The sequence below is a fragment of the Colossoma macropomum genome, unplaced genomic scaffold (assembly GCF_904425465.1).
Source record: "Colossoma macropomum unplaced genomic scaffold, Colossoma_macropomum, whole genome shotgun sequence".
Taxonomy (NCBI): domain Eukaryota; kingdom Metazoa; phylum Chordata; class Actinopteri; order Characiformes; family Serrasalmidae; genus Colossoma; species Colossoma macropomum.
In genome coordinates this window covers 5,425,939-5,446,503 of record NW_023494792.1, presented here as the reverse complement: position 1 = coordinate 5,446,503, position 20,565 = coordinate 5,425,939, and the positions used below count along the sequence as shown (strand labels likewise).

At 38.1% G+C, this 20,565-nt stretch overlaps 1 protein-coding gene across 1 annotated transcript in view; it reads right to left on the bottom strand.

Annotated features, from left to right (window-relative positions):
* Positions 1-20,565, bottom strand: part of spock1 (SPARC (osteonectin), cwcv and kazal like domains proteoglycan 1) — a 363,926-nt gene that overhangs the window by 7,822 nt on the left and 335,539 nt on the right. Inside the window, exon 10 of the mRNA XM_036577816.1 lies at positions 37-153. Coding sequence (XP_036433709.1) covers positions 37-153 — 117 coding nt within the window. The remainder of the gene's footprint in view (positions 1-36; positions 154-20,565) is intronic.

Genomic DNA, 20,565 nt, shown 5'->3' with positions numbered 1-20,565 from the left:
CGCATGCACACACGCACACACACACACACTACTTACGTCCTTGAGCGTTGTCATTGGCAGAAGTCTTCAGATCTCTGTTGGCGTCCAGGTGTAGCACACCAAACCAGTCCTTCAGTCTGGAGGCCAAACTCCTCAGGTCAGCATCACTGCAGGCTACACACACACACACACACACAAACACATTAAGTGTATTGTAAAAAAAAATCACATTCAGTGTGCTGTTAACTTTACATGATTTGTTTTATTTTTTTAAGAATACGGCAAAACACAGGTGAAAATACAGAAAAACAACATTCATTCTTTAAAACAGCAACAATGAAATGTACAATACTGTGCAAAAGTCAGAGACTACCTTTTGTTCACTTTCCAGTCAGTTAGGTTCAAGTTGTTCATTTTTTAGGAGACAAGATGAGATATAACATAATCCACATGCAAAATGAAGATCAAATGAAAATAGAAACAGAATCAGACTGATTATTACAATTTATTGATTCATTTTTTACCCAATTTTGTTGTGTCCAATTCTGTCGATTACAATTCTGGGGAGGGGTTATGCCACTGCATCTTTTCCAACTGCAGCTATTACGTTATTGGACAGTTCAACATGCTTGGAGGAGAACATAAACTACCAATGCTGTTAGGTTAGCTAACACTCTGAGTGACTGGGGCCCCTGGTACCTCAACCACCCAGAAAGAGCAAGTCCAATTATGTTCCTTTGAACCCCTGGCTGAGGCATCATCAGAGATTGAACCTGCAATCTGCCAGCTATAGGATCAGTGCTTAGACCAAATCATTATGTGGTCAGATATTTATACCACACTTCTGAAACTCATCAATGGAAAACACTGGAAACCAAAATAACAAGTTCTATTCTATACTCAGTAACTGAGATGCAGGTTGAACAAGGATTCATGTTTGAGGTGAGTACCAAAGCTGACCACTGAACCTTTGGATAAGTAATGACTCAAGACAGAGAACACTGCAGACGTACAGATCTTTTTCAGTCTGAAAATAGTCTGGACATTTAAGCAGAAAAACAGTCCTCAACCAGAGAAGAACCTGGACGTTAACTGTGGAAGAAAAGGAGAAGCCAGTAAACAACCTTAGTGAACTACCTGCCAGCAATCAAAAGCTGTGAAGTACTGCTGGAGGACAATAAAGCCAAAGATCATTAAATGAGGCTCCACCAACATGCCTTCCATTACATTTCACCTGTCTACCTTTCACTTTCATCAGCCGACACACCTCAGGCTCAAGGTCTCGGATTTTTATTGGCTATTTGGAAGTATGTTGGAATTCTCTCTCGTGCTATTTCCAGTTAGAGATAAAATAATAAAGGAAGAAAGATGAGACGGCCTGAACTACAGATAACTACAGACAACAGAATTTAGCCCAGATGCAATAAAGAAAAGATGTGCAACAGTGTATGTGGCAGTTGAAAACACTGAAAAAGGCAGCTACACCAAAATGTAGAACAAAGAAAAGAACAGCATGAACATTTAGCCACATTTGGTGAGCCTCATTCAAAAGGAATCAAATCTGGAATCAAATTGGCATTCAACACCTGGGGCATCACCACCAATATCAATAAATAACTGATGTGGAATTGGAACATTGCTCCAGTGGGATGCTGAAGACTGAGCTGTTCAGAGAAGGGGGGAACAAGGACAAGAGCCACCACCCTTTTGAGAAAACATTCTTGGTCTTAACTCCTTAAACTGCATTAATGGAGAATGTCCTGTGAGGAGAACTGCCACTCAATAATGTCTCCTGGGTTTGTCAGAGATGGCTGCAGACAGAGTCCAAAATGAATGAGTTCCTACAGCTTTTGTGACAAACTGTACAGAACAGCATAAAATATTCCAACATGTCATATTTTTGAATGCTTTTTAACCCCAGTTATAGGATGTTCATGATACCAGTGAGTGCAAACTGAACAGTTCACCAACCAATCAGCACTTAGCAGTCATAATGCTGGCATCCCACTGCACTAAAGCTGTTTGTTGTAGAAAAACACATTGAAAATACTGGGAAGTTTTCATTGATTTTATTTTTATGCCACATATTCTTGTAATTCCAAAGTCAACAGAAATTCCTGCATGATGGCTAGAAAATATGTTTGATTAACATTTTTTAGCTGTTTAACTCCATTCACACCCATTCATTGAGGACTCGCTCGTGGGTGTCCTCTGGGGTTTCGCCATAATGTTTTTTAGCATAATGGTAGGAATAGGACATGACCAGGCTCCCTTTAAACTTCCTCTGCCATAATTATTCTGTTATTAATTTAGACTTCAAAGGACACTCCGGCCAGAACAGTAAACCCCCCTGATGATGTATCTTGAAGGTGCTGACTACTAAAATACCACAACTGCTTCATAGCCTATTGCTACAATTTTCAGGATGACAAAAAAAAGCTGCAATTTTCAACACAGTAGAACCTCCACAGCAAATCCAACGCATTTTAAAAGCTCAGGGAACGTAGTAAGAGGAAGGAGTAATAGATCTTTTTGAGAATGTTTGCTTGTAGTGTGTGCACCTTTTAGTTGCAGTGCTTAAAAGAAAGATGCTAAATTAATCATCACTACTACGTGAAGAATCCATTTTTCTTTCCTCCGTCTTTTTCCTGAGGTTGCAGAGAGTTAAAAAAAAACAAACCATTGTGTGTTTTGTGTACATAAAAAACATATCAGTACTTGCTGTGAATAGGCCTTTAGGGTGGATTTTTGGGGGACGCAGAGCAAGTGCTGCAGGTCTGAGTGTGCATTTACACACTCATGGTGCTTTTGTGCGTTTGAAATGTGTTTTTTTCCCTAGCTGGCGAACCCAAAAGGAACCCAGACAGCTAATGTTACTGTTAGTAACCTAGAAAGCACATTTCAAACAGCCTGCTTCAAAAATCTACCCCAAAGCAGTTGTAGTTCCTCCCATCTTCAAAACACATCATCAGAAGGAGGTTTCCTAGTCTGGCTGGAGTGGCCCTTTAACATTCATTAGCTACTATGAAATGAATATGTAATCTACGTAGTTATGAGAACATTGCCCAGTAACAGACTAAAACAATGAAATGTGATTTGTGCATAGCTAACATTGAACCTAAAGTACTTGAACAGCTGTAATAACAATATAATAATATGCTGCTGTAATAACACTTATCAAATCATCACAGACCTACTGGCGTCCTAAATATGAAACATAAACCAAAATATGATACTACTAGAACTGTAATTTTGTGTCCGACAGCAGGAGCAGCAGAAGCTGTGCCATTTTACAGCAATAAAAAAGAGGTAATACCTTTAAAACAGTGGTACATTTGAGAAAATATTGTAATAGAGCTTGTAGTTGGGGGTTTTTCACTGCATGTGTGTGTGTTTTTTGGTCCACTTCTAAATGCATGTGAAAGTAGCTGTTGCTGGTGTTCAGAACCACATGGCTATGTTCACATTACCATGTTTAACTGGCACTTGTAATTGCTTGCTTTAATTTGACACTGGTCTCATTTTTTCATCAGTTCTTATGAAACATTACTTTCAAATATTGTCTTAAGATGCACGTATATTAGATTTGAGGTCATGTAACCACACCTGTGCAAAAGTCTTAGGCACTTGAGGACATTGTTTAAAAACTGTTTATCTTGGCAATAAGTGTGTTTTTGCATATATCATTAGAATACATGCAAATAAACACAAATATAGTAAAAAATAACAAGAATGGCTTCTTTTCAAAAAAGTAGACGATATGACCTAGTTTGAAGAAAAAAAGTTTGGTTTCAGGTGTCTTCTAACATGAATATGTTAAATTCCATCACCAGCACACTGATTTAGTTAAATAAAGCATTGGCTGAGCTAAAATATGGATGGTTACTACAAATAATATTGGGCTTCCTTGTGGAGAGGTTTGGAAATGGTTAAATGATATACAATTACTTTTTTGTAATCGTGGTTTTCTGGACAAATACACACTTCCTGCCCAGGTAAACAGCTTTTTAATTCTAATTTTCTGAGGGGCCTAAAACATCTGCACAGTACTGTATGTTTCATGTTTTCATTACACATGCACATTTTACCATTACCATCATCTGGTGCTGGCAGCATTAGTGCCAGTAATGCAGAAGCTTTTGTGCCCTCTAGCCTTAATTATGAACACCTGACAGCTGTGTAGAGCATTGATCTTTATAATGAACGCTTGTGCTTCCAGTTTGTTGATTTATTGTTGTTGTTGTTGCTCATGATGCACCTGGATCATTCACATTATGTTACTGATCAGGATGTGGGTCGTTTCAGGGCAGAGGTGTGTTTACAGTAATGCAGGTCACAGATATGGGTCACTTACAAACGCGGATGTTTACTTCTAGCAAGCTCAGAGACATGATGAGGTGAAATGTACCAAGGAGAGCTAACCCTTTTTACACCATGCATGCTATATGTTACCAATAAGACTGGATTCAAACATCTGTGCAGAACTGCAGGTAGAACTGAAGCTCCTGTCGCCAAAACTCCTTATTCTCATCATGCTTTGATGCTGCTTTTCACTTCGGTACATTTGGCTGCAGTGCTCAAGAACCTGATGTTCCAAGGTTCGGGTGTTTTTAGCATAGTTTTTATTTCTTTACTATTTTTCATTTTCCTGTGAAATTCTATTGAGTTATAGTTAGTCTCCATATGTAAATTTCCACAAACTTTACAAAATATATGTCAAGTTTGCCATATTATAATACGTAAATATTAAAATTTGACACTAATACATATATTTCATCTACAAATGTGCATATATTTCAGTATATTAACATTTTTGTGTATATACATATATTAAAATATTCAAAAATGGCACAAAATATGAATTAAATATACTAAGCACATATATCACTGTCGAAAAAAAATCGCATCTCCATTTTTGTAATTAGTTTTTATTTTTTTTAGATTTTAGATATAGTAATATTATGGTAACAAGTTGAAACTAGCCTAAAATGACATGCTAATTTTCAAGCTGTTATTAAATATCGAGTCAGTAATTGTGTATGTAATAAGTTGATAATAAAGTGGAACAATCAAAGTGTTACTAACCTACAAATTACATGCTATTTTTGTTAATAAATAATATATAATATGTGAGTTTTTTCCATCATTGACCTCATTTCAGAGCCTTTTGCCAGATCTGTGCTTTGTAACAGAGTATCAGTGTATCTGTTAACAGGTAACAAAAATATACATAAAAATATAAAAAAGTGTAGTATAATAACATACTACATAATAGTATCCTATTAGTGTAGTGTATTATTAGTATCAATTACTAATCACTAATTGTTATTATTGAGTGTTAATAATAATAATTAGTACTAAAAAGTACTTAATATTATTATTGTAAATATCAGTTTTCAATCCAACCTAATATTTTCTTTTGGTATTTTCCTTAATAGTTTTAATAGTTTTACTATAATTACTGTGGTGTTCAGAGATTCAGTAACACTACCCACAGAGAGAGACAGAGAGAGACAGAGAGAGAATAAGAGAGAGAGAGAGGGAGAGGGAGAGAGGATCACAGAGACTAGAAATAAGAAGAGGAAAAGAGCAAAATTTATATAAGGCTTCTTCCAGACACGGCAGGTGTGTCTTAACCTTGTAGTGTGTCACACAACCTACCTGTCTTTGCGTGTGTGATACAGAGAGAGAGAAAGAGAGAGCGAGAGAGAGAGACAGAGAGAGAGACAGAGATGGGGAGATGGAGAGAGAATTTGATGTGTATTTCTCATTCTGTAGCTGTTCAAAGCTCACACCTGCTGCCTCATACATAAATACCTGCAGGCCAAGTGTGCACTCATGTTGTGAAACCTGTATGAGGAATTTTCCTTTTCATCCTTCTCTGTCTCTCTCTCTTTCTCTCTCTATCTCTCTCTATCTCTCTCTCCATTCTGCCCTCTCTTTATCCCTCTCACTCTGTATTCTATCCCTTCATCTATTCTTTGTTCAGCCCTTCTAGGATTTCACAATGTGCTCTGTCCATAGGACAAAAGTTTTGATTTCCCCCAGAAAAAAAGTAATAACTCACACTTAATTGTAATCATAATAATTGTACTTATTAAACAGAAAAAAACAACAAACTTTTAGTATGATTTTACTAATTGAACATAATTACTTGTAACCTAAATTTAAGTAGTCAATTATCCTTTTTGCTGAATGTACCTGGGTTGCTTTTTGAGTATACTTGTGTTGTTAGCGGGTGGCACCACACCACCTCCAAGTGGTAGGGTAAAATTTAGAAAAAACTGATGCATTAAAACTACAGCCTCAGATAGCAAACTTTTAAAAATTGTATTGCTCGCCTCCATATTTTAAAAGCAGCAAGCACTGCAGGAATGATATGAGGGTTTGTAAAGAGTAAAATATTAAAACAACTTAGAAGTGGACTAAGGCAGGCAATTTTTGACAGAACACAGCTCAGTTCTTCAGTGTGGAACCAGGTACAGATTGAGTGGTCACACCCCAAAACGGGTTGAACTAAAACAAATGTTTAATAGGTCCACACAAAACAAGGTAAGTGTGAAAGAAACACAGCAGTAAGAAATATTCAAACTGACATTTAGTAAATTTGCATAGTGTAATGGAAACTGTGACCAAGTGCATCAGTGTGAGTACTCCAGTAAAAACATTTTTAGGGGACTAGTTAACTGCACCTCCTCTCGCAAAGCATAAACTCATGAGGGATTTACAGTTTGGTAAATGAAGAGTGTTTTTAATGCGAGTGTACTGAACTCAGTTAAAAAGTGGTGGGTCATCACCCCAGTACTTGGTCAAATGCCCGCTCGCCCTCCTTTGGTGAAATGCCCGCTTGACTTCTTCTTGACTTCTTGACCTGCTTCTGGTGGCTCTGACTTATGTGCTTATTAAACTAATAATGTGCTTTTAATCTTTTTATCTGCATACATTTAAAGATGACAGAAAGGTACAATCACCCAAATATTCCTTTTCATATCATTGTCTTACAGTAATGACCACCCATGCAATACCATACAGACATGTAATAATACAAATGTAACAAGGTCATATGCAAAAGTACAGTTCAACATCATCAAGTTGAGTCTGTACTGAGTTTCAGTCATGTGTTCTACTACATTTCTTATTTGCTTCTATAGAGCCATGGTCCTACAGCTAATCAGTCTCCGGGAGTATCTGAGTATTACAGCCAGGCGAGTTAGATTCGAGCTGGAACTGAACTCCGCAGAGCCATGCTGCTATTTCTTTGGCTGTGCTCAGTAGACTGCAGTACACGTTTCTTGGCACATTCAGGAATTTAATAGGCAAGGTCCTTTGTATACTCCTATTTGCATACATAGAAGAGTTAATGATTGCATATATAATACTGCCATTGTGCTGTTTTCTCTGCTGTAGGGGATACAGACACTTTTCAATTATGAATTTCAAGAAAAAACACTACTTTTCTCTTTCATCTCTGTGTGTGTGTGTGTGTGTGTCTGTGTGTGTGTGTGTGTGCGTGTGTGTGTGTGTGTGTGAGCATGTGTGCATGTCTTCAACTTCAACTTTATGAACTATCTATGCATATGTATATCAAATTATATATACACACTCACATGTAAAAGTTTGGGCACCCCTGGTCAAATTGGATGTTTTATTGATTTTCTTAGTGAAGATAAGTGAACACGTCCTCTACAGAGAACATACTTCTGCATTTTTAATGCACAATTACTGTGTATTTGATGAATTTATAATATTGGGAAAAAATAAACCATAAGATGTGGCCTGTGCAAAAATGACGGCACATTTTATAGTTTATGTGATTTTTTGTCCTTTGTGTTAAACTCAGCAATGAAATGGAATAACAAATAATAAACAACATTGTGCACTACAATTTGCAGAAAAATGCCACATTTAAGCTTGTTTCCTGCAGAGGATGCATATTTATTTTCGCTGAGAACATCAACAAAACATGTAATTTGACCAGGGACATTTAAACTTTTGCATACAACTGTTTTTGACCATCCAACCGCCACCAAAACAGCTCTGACCCACCAAGGCTTGGACTCCGTAAGACTTCTAAAGTGCCCTGTGGTATCTAGCACCAGTACATCAGCAGCAGATCCTTTAAGTCCTGTATGTTTCGTAGTGAAGCTGATGCATTTCAGACTTGTTGTTCCAGCACATGCCACAGATGTTCAACTGGATTGAGATCTATGGAATTTGGATGCCAGGGCGATATCATTTTCATCATGTTACACAAACCTCCACTGAACAATGGGCCTCATTCACCAACCATTCTTGAGAAAAAGAAGATTCTGATAGTCATCAACGTTTATGTTGTTCAGGTAAGAACAGAATCTACACAATCTACACAGAAGAGCACAGAGGAGTGAACAATTCTGTGGGTGTCATAACACGTCATGAAACTGACGTGGCCTTTTTCTTAGGACCTTTCTCAAGAACAAATTTAAGAAAAACGTAGGAAGATATTGATAAATGAGGCCCAGTGTGTGCAGAGTGGCAGGGTGCATTATCCAGCTGAAAGACACTATTGTCATCAGGGAATACCACTGCCATGAGGAGTGTACCTGTTCCGCAATGATGTTTAGTTAGGTTACGTATCAAACTGACGTCCACATAAATGCCCACACCCAGGGTTTCCTAGCAGAACATTGCCCAAAGCATCACACTCCCTTCACTAGACTCTCTTCGTCAGTGCATCCTGGTGCCATCACCTCCCCAGTTAAATGCTGAACATGTATCCAGGAATCCACATAAACTAAAACAGGATTCATCAGACCAGGCGACCTTCTTCCATTGCTTCAAGGTCTAGTCCTGACACTTGCGTACACATTGTAAGCACTTTTGAGGACAGGGGATAGCATGGGCACTCTGAGCGGTCTGCAGCTATACAGCCCCATATGTAGCTGTTGTGTTGTGACACATAACTCCCATAACTATCATTAAAAATTTCAGTGAATTGTGCCACAGTACCCCTTCTGTCAGTTTGGACCAGACAGGATAGCCTTCGTTGTCCTTGTACCCTGTCACCAGTTCGAGGATTGTCCCTCCTTGGACCACCATTGGTAGGTCCTCAACACTGCTGACTGGGAGCACCCTACAAGGCTTGTCATTCCAGAGATGCTGTGATCCAGGCAGTCTGGCCATAATAATTTGGTCGCCATAATGATTTAAAATCACTCAGGTTATGTCTGCTCATTTCTCCCACATCCAACACGTTGACTTTGAGAACTGACTGTACCATCTAATATATCCCAGACATGTATACACACTATGATGAGTTGTTTAGATGTGGGTGTGGGTGGGGTTGTTAGGTGTGTGTGTAGGTGGGGTTACTTAGGTTAGTGTGTGTGTGTTAGAGGGTTGTTTAGGTATGTGTCTGGGTGGGCACAGATTTGTCTGCACCCATTGTTTGTTCTTCAGTACGTTTTTATCTGAAATTGAGTTGTGGATTTGGAAAGACACTTTTTCAATAACCTATATGAATCCTGGCCATGGAAGCAGTGCAGAAAAAAAAGAAAGAAAACAAGATACCAAATGTAATCCCATCCATTCTGCTGAGGGAACGAGTGAGATATCAGTGGGGCATTGTATATGTCATTCCCCTCTGTGTGTACGTGTGTACATATGTGTGTCCGTGTTCCGCACTCCAATATTTTGCCACACAGCTTCAACACACAGCTGGGAACAGCAAGAAGAGGTACTTATTTATTCAGTGGACAGCATCACATGGGCTAAAATAATAAACAAACAAACAAATAAATAAATAAGACACTAAACACTAAACCCAGACTGTGCCTTTGAGAGAAAGATTAAGCTACTACTGAATTCAAAAAAAGTTAATAAACAGGAACTCCAATGACAACAGAAAATGCTATTGGACAAATAAAAGACAAATAAATAGTAAGAAACCTGAAGCCCAAGCCTGAAGAACTGAAGCCCATGCTGGAAGAACTGATGCCCAAGCCTGAAGAACTGAAGCCCAAGCCTGAAGAACTGAAGCTCAAGAAGGTAAAACTGATGCCCAAGCCTGAAGAACTGAAGCTCAAGAAGGAAGAACTGAAGCCCAAGCCTGAAGAACTGAAACTCAAGAAGGAAGAACTGATGTCCAAGCCTGAAGAACTGAAGCTCAAGCTGGAAGAACTGAAGCCCAGGCCTGAAGAACTGAAGCTCAAGAAGGAAGAACTGATGCCCAAGCCTGAAGAACTGATGCCCAAACTTGAAGAACTGAAGCCCAAGTCAGAGGTCCTGAAGCTCAAGCTGGAAGAACTGAAGCTCAAGCTTGAAGAACGGAAGCCCAAGCCTAAAGAACTGAAGCTTAAGAAGGAAGAACTGATGCCCAAGCCTGAAGAACTGAAGCTCAAGCTGGAAGAACTGATGCCCAAGCCTGAAGAACTGATGCCCAAACTTGAAGAACTGAAGCCCAAGTCGGAGGTCCTGAAGCTCAAGCTGGAAGAACTGAAGCTCAGGCCTGAAGAATTGAAGCCTAAGCCTGCCAAACTGCCATAAACTGCATTCAAAAGAAGTGGCCAAAGAAAACACAATGGGACAGCTTAAAAGGAACTCCAGCATTTTCCAGCCTAATCTCTATCTGCTGCATCAGTAGCGTAGATTGATTACCACAGACAATAAGAACTACCTGTTGACCCAACAAACACTTATAATGAATTTCAGTGGGCAGATGCTGAAGCAGCAGATAAAGAAAAGTGAGAAATATATATTCACTTGTTTACTAAACAACCTGTGGGGAACTGTTTAATAAGAAGACAATTTCTTCATAAATCTGCTGGGAATGTAAGATCAAAGGTGGTGTTAAAACTGTCTGATCTGCTACAAAACAGGCCAGGCTGCAGTGAAGCAATGAAAGTGTAGTAAAAGAGGTGAGTCCTGCAGTAAAGCTGTTTAAAGTGCTGTAAAGCTGAGAGAAGCTTGCTGGACCGATGGCCAATCAGCACCAGACTGTGATGATGGATAAGCACTTTGTCTCTTTTATCCCCAAAGGCTCTGTAATGCTGCAGTAATTAGCCCACTGAAAGGCCAGCAGCGCTTATCAGAAGGCAATGGCATGCAGCTGGCAGAAGGCAGAGTGCAGCGGAAGGAGAGAGAGGTTACCACTGAGAGAAGTTATGATTTGGAGAGAGAGGTTATTATCAGGGAGAGAGGATTTAAGTAAAGAGGTTATGACTGAGAGACTGACAGAGGCTGTGATTGGGGAAGAAAGGCAGGAAGAGAAAAGTTATAAGTGGGAGAGAGGTTATGATTAAATGAGAGAAGTTATAATTGGATGAGAGAAGTTATAATGGGGACACAGGTTAAGGCAGAAAGGTTGTAATAGGGAGAGAGACGTTATGGCTGGATGATAGGCCCAGGCAATATTTAAGAGCAATTAGCACAATATTGTCTTGTTAAAAAATTCTGGATTATCGATTATACCCACACCCTTACCCATCCCGCAAATACACACATAGTCAACCTCACCTTAGAGCTCCTTTCAATGTGATGCAATGCTGTCTGAACATTGAATATCCAAAATGGTAATTTTACAGGAGAAGAAAAAAAGAACATTATCAACTTTGAATGGAAGTTAATACAAAGGGATATTTTTTTCAGGAAATTTTGGAGCTTTTCTATTGGTCCATTCATCATGATATTTTCTGTCAAAAAGGTCAAAACAACAAAACGAAACAGCATACTGTGTACTGTACACTGCATATGGCATCAGTATATACTGAATTATGCATGCTAGTCTTCATCAGTAGTATTCTGGACAGTATCCAGTATGCGACACAAGCCATATGCTGTACTACAGAAAATACATATGCTGTAATTGTGACTGAGTCTTAGACTGCCCCCCAATACAACTACTCTGCACTCACAACCTGCATCTAAACCCTGATCATTACACTCGAGTTCTCTATCAGTACTCTTTCCTGACATCCCCAATTATCAACTTAGAAAGGTTAAAATAGGGAGAGATGATTGGATGAGAGACGTGCTAGGTATAGCAGAGAGAGAGGTTATGATGGGATGAGAGAAGTTATAAAGGGGAGAGAGGTTATGATTGGATGAGAGAGGTTAAAATAGGTAGGGAGGTTATGATTGGATGAGAGACGTACTAGGGAGAGAGATTATGATTGGATGAAGGAGGTTATAAAGGGGAGAGAGGTTATGATTGGATGAGAGAGGTTATAAAGGGGAGAGAGCTTATGACTGGATGAGAGAGGTTAAAATAGGTGGGGAGGTTATGATTGGATGAGAGATGTACTAGGGAGAGAGGTTATGATTGGATGAGGGAGGTTATAAAGGGGAGAGAAGTTATGATTGGATGAAGGAGGTTATAATAGGGAGAGGGGTTATGATTGGATGAAAGCGGTTCTTATAGGGAGAGAGGTTATGATTGGATGAAAGAGGTTATAGTAGGGAGAGAGGTTATAAAGGGGAGATAGATTATGATTGGATGAGAAAAGTTTAAACAGGGAGAGATGATTGGATCAGAGTTGTTATAATAGGGGGAGGTTACGATTGGATGAGAGACTTTATAATGAGAGAGAAATTATTATTAGAAGAGAGATGTTATAATGGGATGAAGGTTATAACTATCACCTATGATTTTTCAGAGTGAGACTGTGAGCGCAAGTTTCACCATGTTTCCTTGTACAGAAAACCCTTTTCTAATAGAAGACAATGGGCAGGTTCTGCAGTAATGATCAGGATGAATGATGTGGCAGATGAATTAAGCGGAACAACACTGGAGGGGTTGTGATCGGTCAGAGGTGAGGTCTTGACTGAGACAGCTGAATGGGACAGAAAGATGAGATGCTGGAGAAAGAACTGCACAATCATTGTCTTATTTAACACAGGCTATGTGTCTGTGAACTACAGACAGAAAATATTCTTTACAATTTTGTGCATATGCTGATGAACATGGAGTGCGTTATTCAGACAGTGTCTGTAGCCGCTGGAAAATCAGCCAGTATAAATGTGCGTCATGAGTGTGTCATGAGGGTAAAGCTTGGAGAGGCAGCAGGCCAGGCTTAATCACTCAGCTTAAAGATGCATGTACTGGTGAAGCCTTATGATATCGCTTGAGCTGCCTCATTAGAAAAAATTTCCCCAGTGACATCCAGTCAAAATGTCAAACTTGTTTTGTACCAAATAAATGATGTTCAGGTAGCTCTATAAACTCTAAAGGTTCATTTTGTCATCCCGTTACTATTAAAATGAATCACATCGATAGATATTTGCATTTTATTTCCTTATGAAGCTGGTATCATGGCACATTCCACTGCTCTTCATCAGAAGTAATGATGTATATGAGCTATAAGCGGTAGAAGAGCTGGATTTATTCTTAACACTGGGACTCTCTGTTAAACCTGACAAGGCCTAATTATTCACATTTAGTTCATACATCATTCTTCAAATGTTTGTTGGACTTGGGTCGAGTTTAAATTTCACATCATTTAGGTTATTAACAGCCCAACTTCTTTAAGAGATTTTGATCTGCATTTACCTGTACTGTAGTGGTTTTCTCTCTTTATTCTTCTTCCATACTTTTATTAACGTTTAAACAGTTATAATCTCGTAGGAACCAGAAGTGTCTGAAGTGTTTAAGAAAGTTATAACAAGAAATGGGCATGAATACACTGCCTGATGCCTGAGACACCGATTTATGATGGTTTTGTGACAAGGTTTTGGCCTAAAACACATTTTTTTTTTAAAGTCATTTGTGGTGGACAGGCACATGCAGAGTACTGCAATGCAAAACAGTCCCTAAAGAAAACACATTTTTATCATTAGAATAACATATGCACATGTAGGTTAACTGGTGGTTTTGGATGGTGAATAGTGGTTATCTCTGCTGTAGTAGACATCCTATTCTGATTCCTATCACTATTAATTAAAAATTGGAGGAATTTATTATCTAAAGTTCAAATACCTCTAGATTTTAAAGCAGCCCAATTACAAACGTTTTTAATTTTTTTTCCATGGTAGAGTCAATTATGTTGCAGCGTGGTCCACCAAGGTCAGCAAGAAAACAACATATTCTGTAAAGTGTATCCAAACTAAAAACATTTTTGATGTTGTTCAAAGGTTGATTGATAAGTAAATTAATAATTTGTGTTGTACAGCTGATAAGGAGGCTGTTCATCTTTTATATTTTGTTTATGATGGGTACCTTAAAAGGTGCTGTCATTAGTAATGGGGAGATTCATTCAGTTGGTTGTGGTTGGCTTCAGTTCAGGAAAGAATTAGCAATTTTGGGCTTGGGATTCAAAACCTGCTGCTGTCGGTCAGGTCGGGCCAGACAGAATTTTGTTGGGCCAAATTTCACAAACATGGTGACCAGTTTTAACCCTTCGTTTATCCATATAAGCCTATGGTCAGAGTTGAAGGTGAATGTGAAAGTTTATTCAGCTGTGGGCAGCACATGGAGTGGACTGCACACAAATGCACACACGCACACATACACTCACTCTTGGGATAGATCTCTGAGATTGAGGCTGCCTTCTGGGCAGGGTGTGCTTTGCTTGGAATCACTTCATAGACACACACACACACACAGACTACACTGGCCCAGTAATTCAACAAAGAGCAGTGTAAGATTGCAGCCAAGAAGTACACAATCACACATACACACACACACACACACACAGAGTTGACCAGGTGCGGTATCTCTAGAGCAGGTGGCTCAATGTAGATCCAGTTGGCCTGAAGCGGCTCTATATCTGCCAAAGTCCAGTCACAGCCAACAGCATATCCACACACACACACACACACACACACACACACACTGACGTATACACACATATCATGACCATGCACTGTGAAATAATACACATATACTTCATTCAACTCCATGAAATCACCACATTTTCTGTTTCACTCTCATTCTCTTTCCTTCTCTGGTTTCAGTGTACAATACTGAGTGAAAGTCAGAGACCACCCTTCATTTATTTAATTTCCAGTCAAAACAGCCATTAAGTGTAGGGTATTCTTTTTTTTAAGATACTTATGAGCAGACTAGATATAAAATAATCCACTTGGAGAAGGGAAAGTGAAGAAATAGGACTTTAAAAAAATAGTTTAAAAATTATTTAAAGATATAGACAAAACAACGATGCAAGATCTGACCACTAAAACTGTCACCATCAGATAAACAGTATTTAAAGCTTTCATCTTTGAGAGAGAGGAGAAAACCAAGCTCTATTCTTGCTTCATATCTGTTTCTGTCCATTCTTTCACTGTGAGAAGACAACTCAACACTATAAGTCTGAAAGGATGTGCAGCTGTCAAGAAGCAGAGTGGAGGTGTGGAAAAATATCCCTGCAGATTTCTATGAAAAACTGATAGCAAGATTCCTGAAAAGAACAGAGGCTGTAATAAAGGTAAGTGGGGAACATATTAAATACAGAAAAAAACATAGTATAGTTGTTTATATATGTTTTCTATTTTTTCCTTATAAATAATGAATAACTTGTACTTAGTAGCTGTTTTGAAATGATTTACATATTGGAAGTCAAAGAAATGAAAAATAGTCTCTGACTTTTTCACAACACTGTATTTTAACATTTTATAGCACCTAAAATACAATCTTAACTTAAAATATACATTATTAGAAGCAAATGTGAAAAATGAGTCTTTATGTTCACCTCTTGCTAAATGTCTGGCTGTGATTTTAACACAATTTTGCAGAAACTTTATTGCATATAGACTTTCTCTATTGCAGATGTCTCCAGAGCTCAAAGAAAATCTTTTATCATTTCATGAGCCAATTTATGAAGCTTTCTGATTTCTGACAAACAGCAATGCTATGAAGGGAACAATAAAAGCTTCAAAACATCTTTCATCAGTGTGCCGAATATTGCTTATTCATTCAGAGATGTGTCTGTGCATTTGAGCAGGTCAACACACGCTTTACAGCAGACTGAAGTGGTACAGAGTGTACTTCTTCAACTCTTTGCAATTCAGAACATTTTTGCCTGAATAAACATGCTTCCTTCTAAAATGACTCCTATTCAGAAAAATGGAGACCCCTAGCCTTAAAAACTTCAGGAAAATTGACAGTGAATAAAAATGCCAAAGCAGATGATGACGCCCCCAAAAAGGGCACCGTGATTTCTGCTGGTCCTTTTCTTACACTTAGAGTGGGTCTCCACTTCAGCTGTCCCTAATAGCCCCACGTAACTTTTACAGTTAACTATGAGCTGCAATACACACTTTTTGATCAGCGTTAACATTTGAAACATTTCTCGTACCTGATGAACTACTCATTCAGCACTTTTTATAACAGATTTTCTTACTGTCAGGACAAAATTTTGTATCTCCAATATGCTAATGTTATAGGAGAGAAAAATATTCTTAACTTCTAGTGCAAGTTAATGTAACAAGATAGTGCTGCTATACAAAAAACGCTATCTTGTCAAGTGTAATTGTCCTCTGTCTATTGTATATACCTTATATTTGTCCTTTGAGATTGTTGTAAGCTTATTATAAGATTATCAAACTTATTTTTAGACAGTGTACTTATTTTAGGCGATTTTTAAGATAATTACATCGATTCTTGCAGTGTGGGTCATTTTGTTGGTCCATTTATCCCGAAATGTTCACAGAAATGTAACAGACAGCTGCCATTTTCGAAATTATGTAAACATACTTGGTGTCCCGTTACTGCACGACTGAAAGCAATACATATTTTGTTTGTTCATGCAGCCATGCTTTTTAAATGGAAAAACAAATCTTTTTTAGGGTCAAATTTAAAAGACGTGATTCATTGTGATTAACTACACAAAATAACGTGATTCCTCTAAACTAATCATTTTAATCACTTGCTGGTCCTAAAAATTATCTAGAGAGAGAGAGGAAGGAAGAGAGATATTATGGAAAGAGAGCGAGAGAGAGAAGGATGAGTGAATGACTCACTGGCTGTGTGTGTGTGCATGGTGTTGACAGAGATGATGGTCAGGTGAGGAAAAACAGTGTCTGTCTGCAGGCAGGTACATAATCCATCTATGACCCTCGAATATCCGCCATCTTCACACCCGCAAGACTCCATCCTGCCCCAGTGATGCAATCTCACTACTGCACCAAATATCATCCACTATCATCACTGCAGGCCATTCCCTCATTCTCTCTCTCTCTCTCTTTCTCTCTCTCTCTCTCTCTCTCTCTCTCTCACACACACACACACACACACACACACACACACAATATAAAGAATTTTTTGATGCCACTTGCAAAAGACATGGTGTTACACCAAAACACACACATACACGTACATACATATATGTGTATATAAGGACTTATCTATATGTAATGGTAGCTGTAATAATAATATGAAATAATAATTTGCTCCATGTGTATTATCCAGTACTGTTCATGTGTCAGAGACCACCCTTTGTTTAATTCATTTCCAGTCAAAACAGCCATTAAGCACAAGTCATTCATTTTTCAGCATGAAGATAAAAAGCAGGAAACATACATTTAACAACAAAGAAGCCTCACCAACTAAACATCATTTAAGTTTTTTTTTCACACTATATGGAATGTCTACACTTTGCCTTCAATACAGCTTCCATTCTTTTTGGGAGAAAATACTTGCTTTCAGTGTTTCAAGCTGCAGGGATATGTTTTCCCACACCTCTACCAGTCTAAGATGTTGCTGGTCTCTTCTGCCTTTTTTTTCACAATACAAATAATCTTAAACACTTGTATTTAGTGATGTTGTTCTGAGAACACCAGCAGCTTTTTTGTTTGATTTACAGATTTTCTTCTCTTTTTGTCTATTTTCTTTTCTCAGTAAGGGCTTCTTGACAGCTACATATCCTTTCAGACTCATAGTGTTGAGTTGTTCTTCTCACAGTGGAAGGATGGACAGAAACGTGTAGATTGTTTCAGATCTGAAGCAAGTGGGGAGCTTAATGTTCCCCTATCTCTAAAAGATGAACGCTGTTTTATCTGATGGCTTTTGTGGTCTACCAGGTACAGTTGTTTGGAGTCCAGTTTAATATATATATATGTCGCTGCTGTTGGAACAAAACCTCGTCCCTCCAAAATGATAACTTTACGGGAGAAGAAAAAAACATTCTTTATTTTTAATGTAAGTCAATGGAACCAGACTTTATATATATATATATATATATATATATATATATATATATATATTCTGACCTTTGCAAAGTAATAAACCTAAGCCTACACACAAATACAGATATTCCAGTCAGAACACAGAAAATGGCAAAGTGCACCAGCATTACTCTGACAGGAACACTACAGGAGAAAAGTAGAAAAGTGGAAATGGGATTTTAACTACCAATTTGCTTCTTTTCTTTATTTAACGGTGGAAGAAATCATATCTTTCTGTAATGCTGGCAGAATGAATTCCTACAACAAACTTCAAAAATCTCATGTACAAATGCAAATGTAAGATTGTAAGGATGCGCTCACAGGACAAATAAGCAAAATGACTTTAGATTAGAGCCCCATCAATCACCTTCACCAATCAGCAGTGTGTGACTAGAGCTGAAAATTTTGATTTTGTAAAGGGAAGAAAATACAATTCTGTAAAAATAAGGAAGCAGGCAGTTACTAGACAGCAGATACTGCAGTAGGAAATTTGTCATAGACAGAAACATCTTACAAATCCAAAAGTCATTATCCAGGTAAGCAATCTGAGAAGAACATTTTGGGAGAGACTGCTGTACACCTACTGTCTGTTCTTTCTGCAGAAACAAACGCAATTTAAATTCATCACAAGATAAAGTGACAATGCGGTTTGCTTTCTAAAACCCTCTCTCTCACAGTCTCTCTGAGTCTGCCTGTGTGCAGAAACCAGCAACTTAACTGTCTACAGCCTGTGAGAGACGAACTAGGCAAATTGAACAGAAGTGAAGAAGACAATGAAAACGAAAGGAAGAGAAGAAAAAGGCCAGAGATAAAAAGTTAAGTGGATATAGCTGCTGTCATAACAAAATCTTTTATTTGTACCAAAGAAAAAATGGTATTAAAGGGAAATTCTCCCAATTTGTCAAACATTTCAGCATATTTAAATCACTAAGATATAAGCAAAGTCATTCAGAGTAATTAAAGCTATTACATTTGTAAGCAACAAGTTCCTGTGGAAAAGCAAACAGGTCCTTGACTGTCCTCATGACTGCGGATTTCCAAATAAATATATAAAGAAACCCATATTTTGCCCATCACCCATGTCCACCCATGTCCTCCCTCCTTTGAGAGAAAGGACACTCTTGACCAATAAAAATACAGAGAAGATTAGAGAATTGACATATTAAGTGACTGCAAGTATATTTAAAACCTCAAAAATGCTCACGGCTGATCTAGAGACTGCTTCCTTTTTCAAGGAACTTCCACTAAAGTCTTACGGATGTAACAGAAACATCTAAGACATGCACTTAGATAAATAAAGGTGCTAAAAATCATTCTTTGGAGTGATGCCACAAGCAAACCACTTCTTTGTGAATGATCTGAATAAAAATCTGAATAAATGTTCTACATTTAGGGGTTTAGAAGGAAGCCATTTGAGAACGCTTATTTTTGAAGGAGTACTATTTACAGTGAAGTAAATGGTTTGACATTAAGTACCAATGACACAGGTGCATCCAATCAAGATGCACATTCAGAAAAGTATAGGTTCATAAATGGCTCTTTGCTTGAACATATGGTTCTAACAGACTACAGAACCTTTACAATATGAGGTTTGTTAAAAGGTCAATGAGCTTCTTCAGATATATTATTTATAAAAAAAATGTTTTTTAAAGAACCATGCACTGAAAGGTGCTTTAGAGAACTATAAACAGAATCCCTCCAAAAACCCTTTTTGGCAGCTCTATTTTTTTCACTGTGTGATCCATGTAGGTTTATTAACAGAGCCACTGAAAACACACACCTTAAAAGATCAGTTATGATCAACAGTTACTCCACATGCATTACCACAGGAGCTCTTTACCTTAATGACAGGTCAGGGTTCTTATATTTCCATTCTAAGGTGAAAAAGATACAACAAAGTCGTTTTTCCATAGTCCTTTCCAATCATCTTTACCAACGATGCTAATCATTCTGAATTAGAACACTGCACTAAACGGTGAACTGTAAACAGAACTGTAAATAAAATGTAAGTGACTATGAGTTGTATTTGTTGGCATTAAGCATCTGTATGCACAAACTAATCAATAGTAGCTCCTGGGAAGAACCGAGCCATTTCCCTGAAACAGCCAACTATAAAGCGTAACTGATAATAGAACATCCTGTTCTGTCTTTTTATTCAAGAATAATCACTTGTTCACACATGGACATCACAAATACACACACACAGGGCTTAAACCAAAATCTATAAACCCTACTGATTCAAATGAAACCATGTGTACACTGATGATTCTCCCCCACTCTCTTTCCCATTTCTGTCTCTCTCTTGCTGCTGTGAGTGGAACAATTACTGCAGTGAGCAGTGTGTGTAAATGTGTTAAAGGCAAACATCCAAATCTCTGAAATAATTCAGCCGAATGAGAATGGCCCCTTTCCAGATAGCCAGTTGGGGGTGCCATGATACCAGACCTT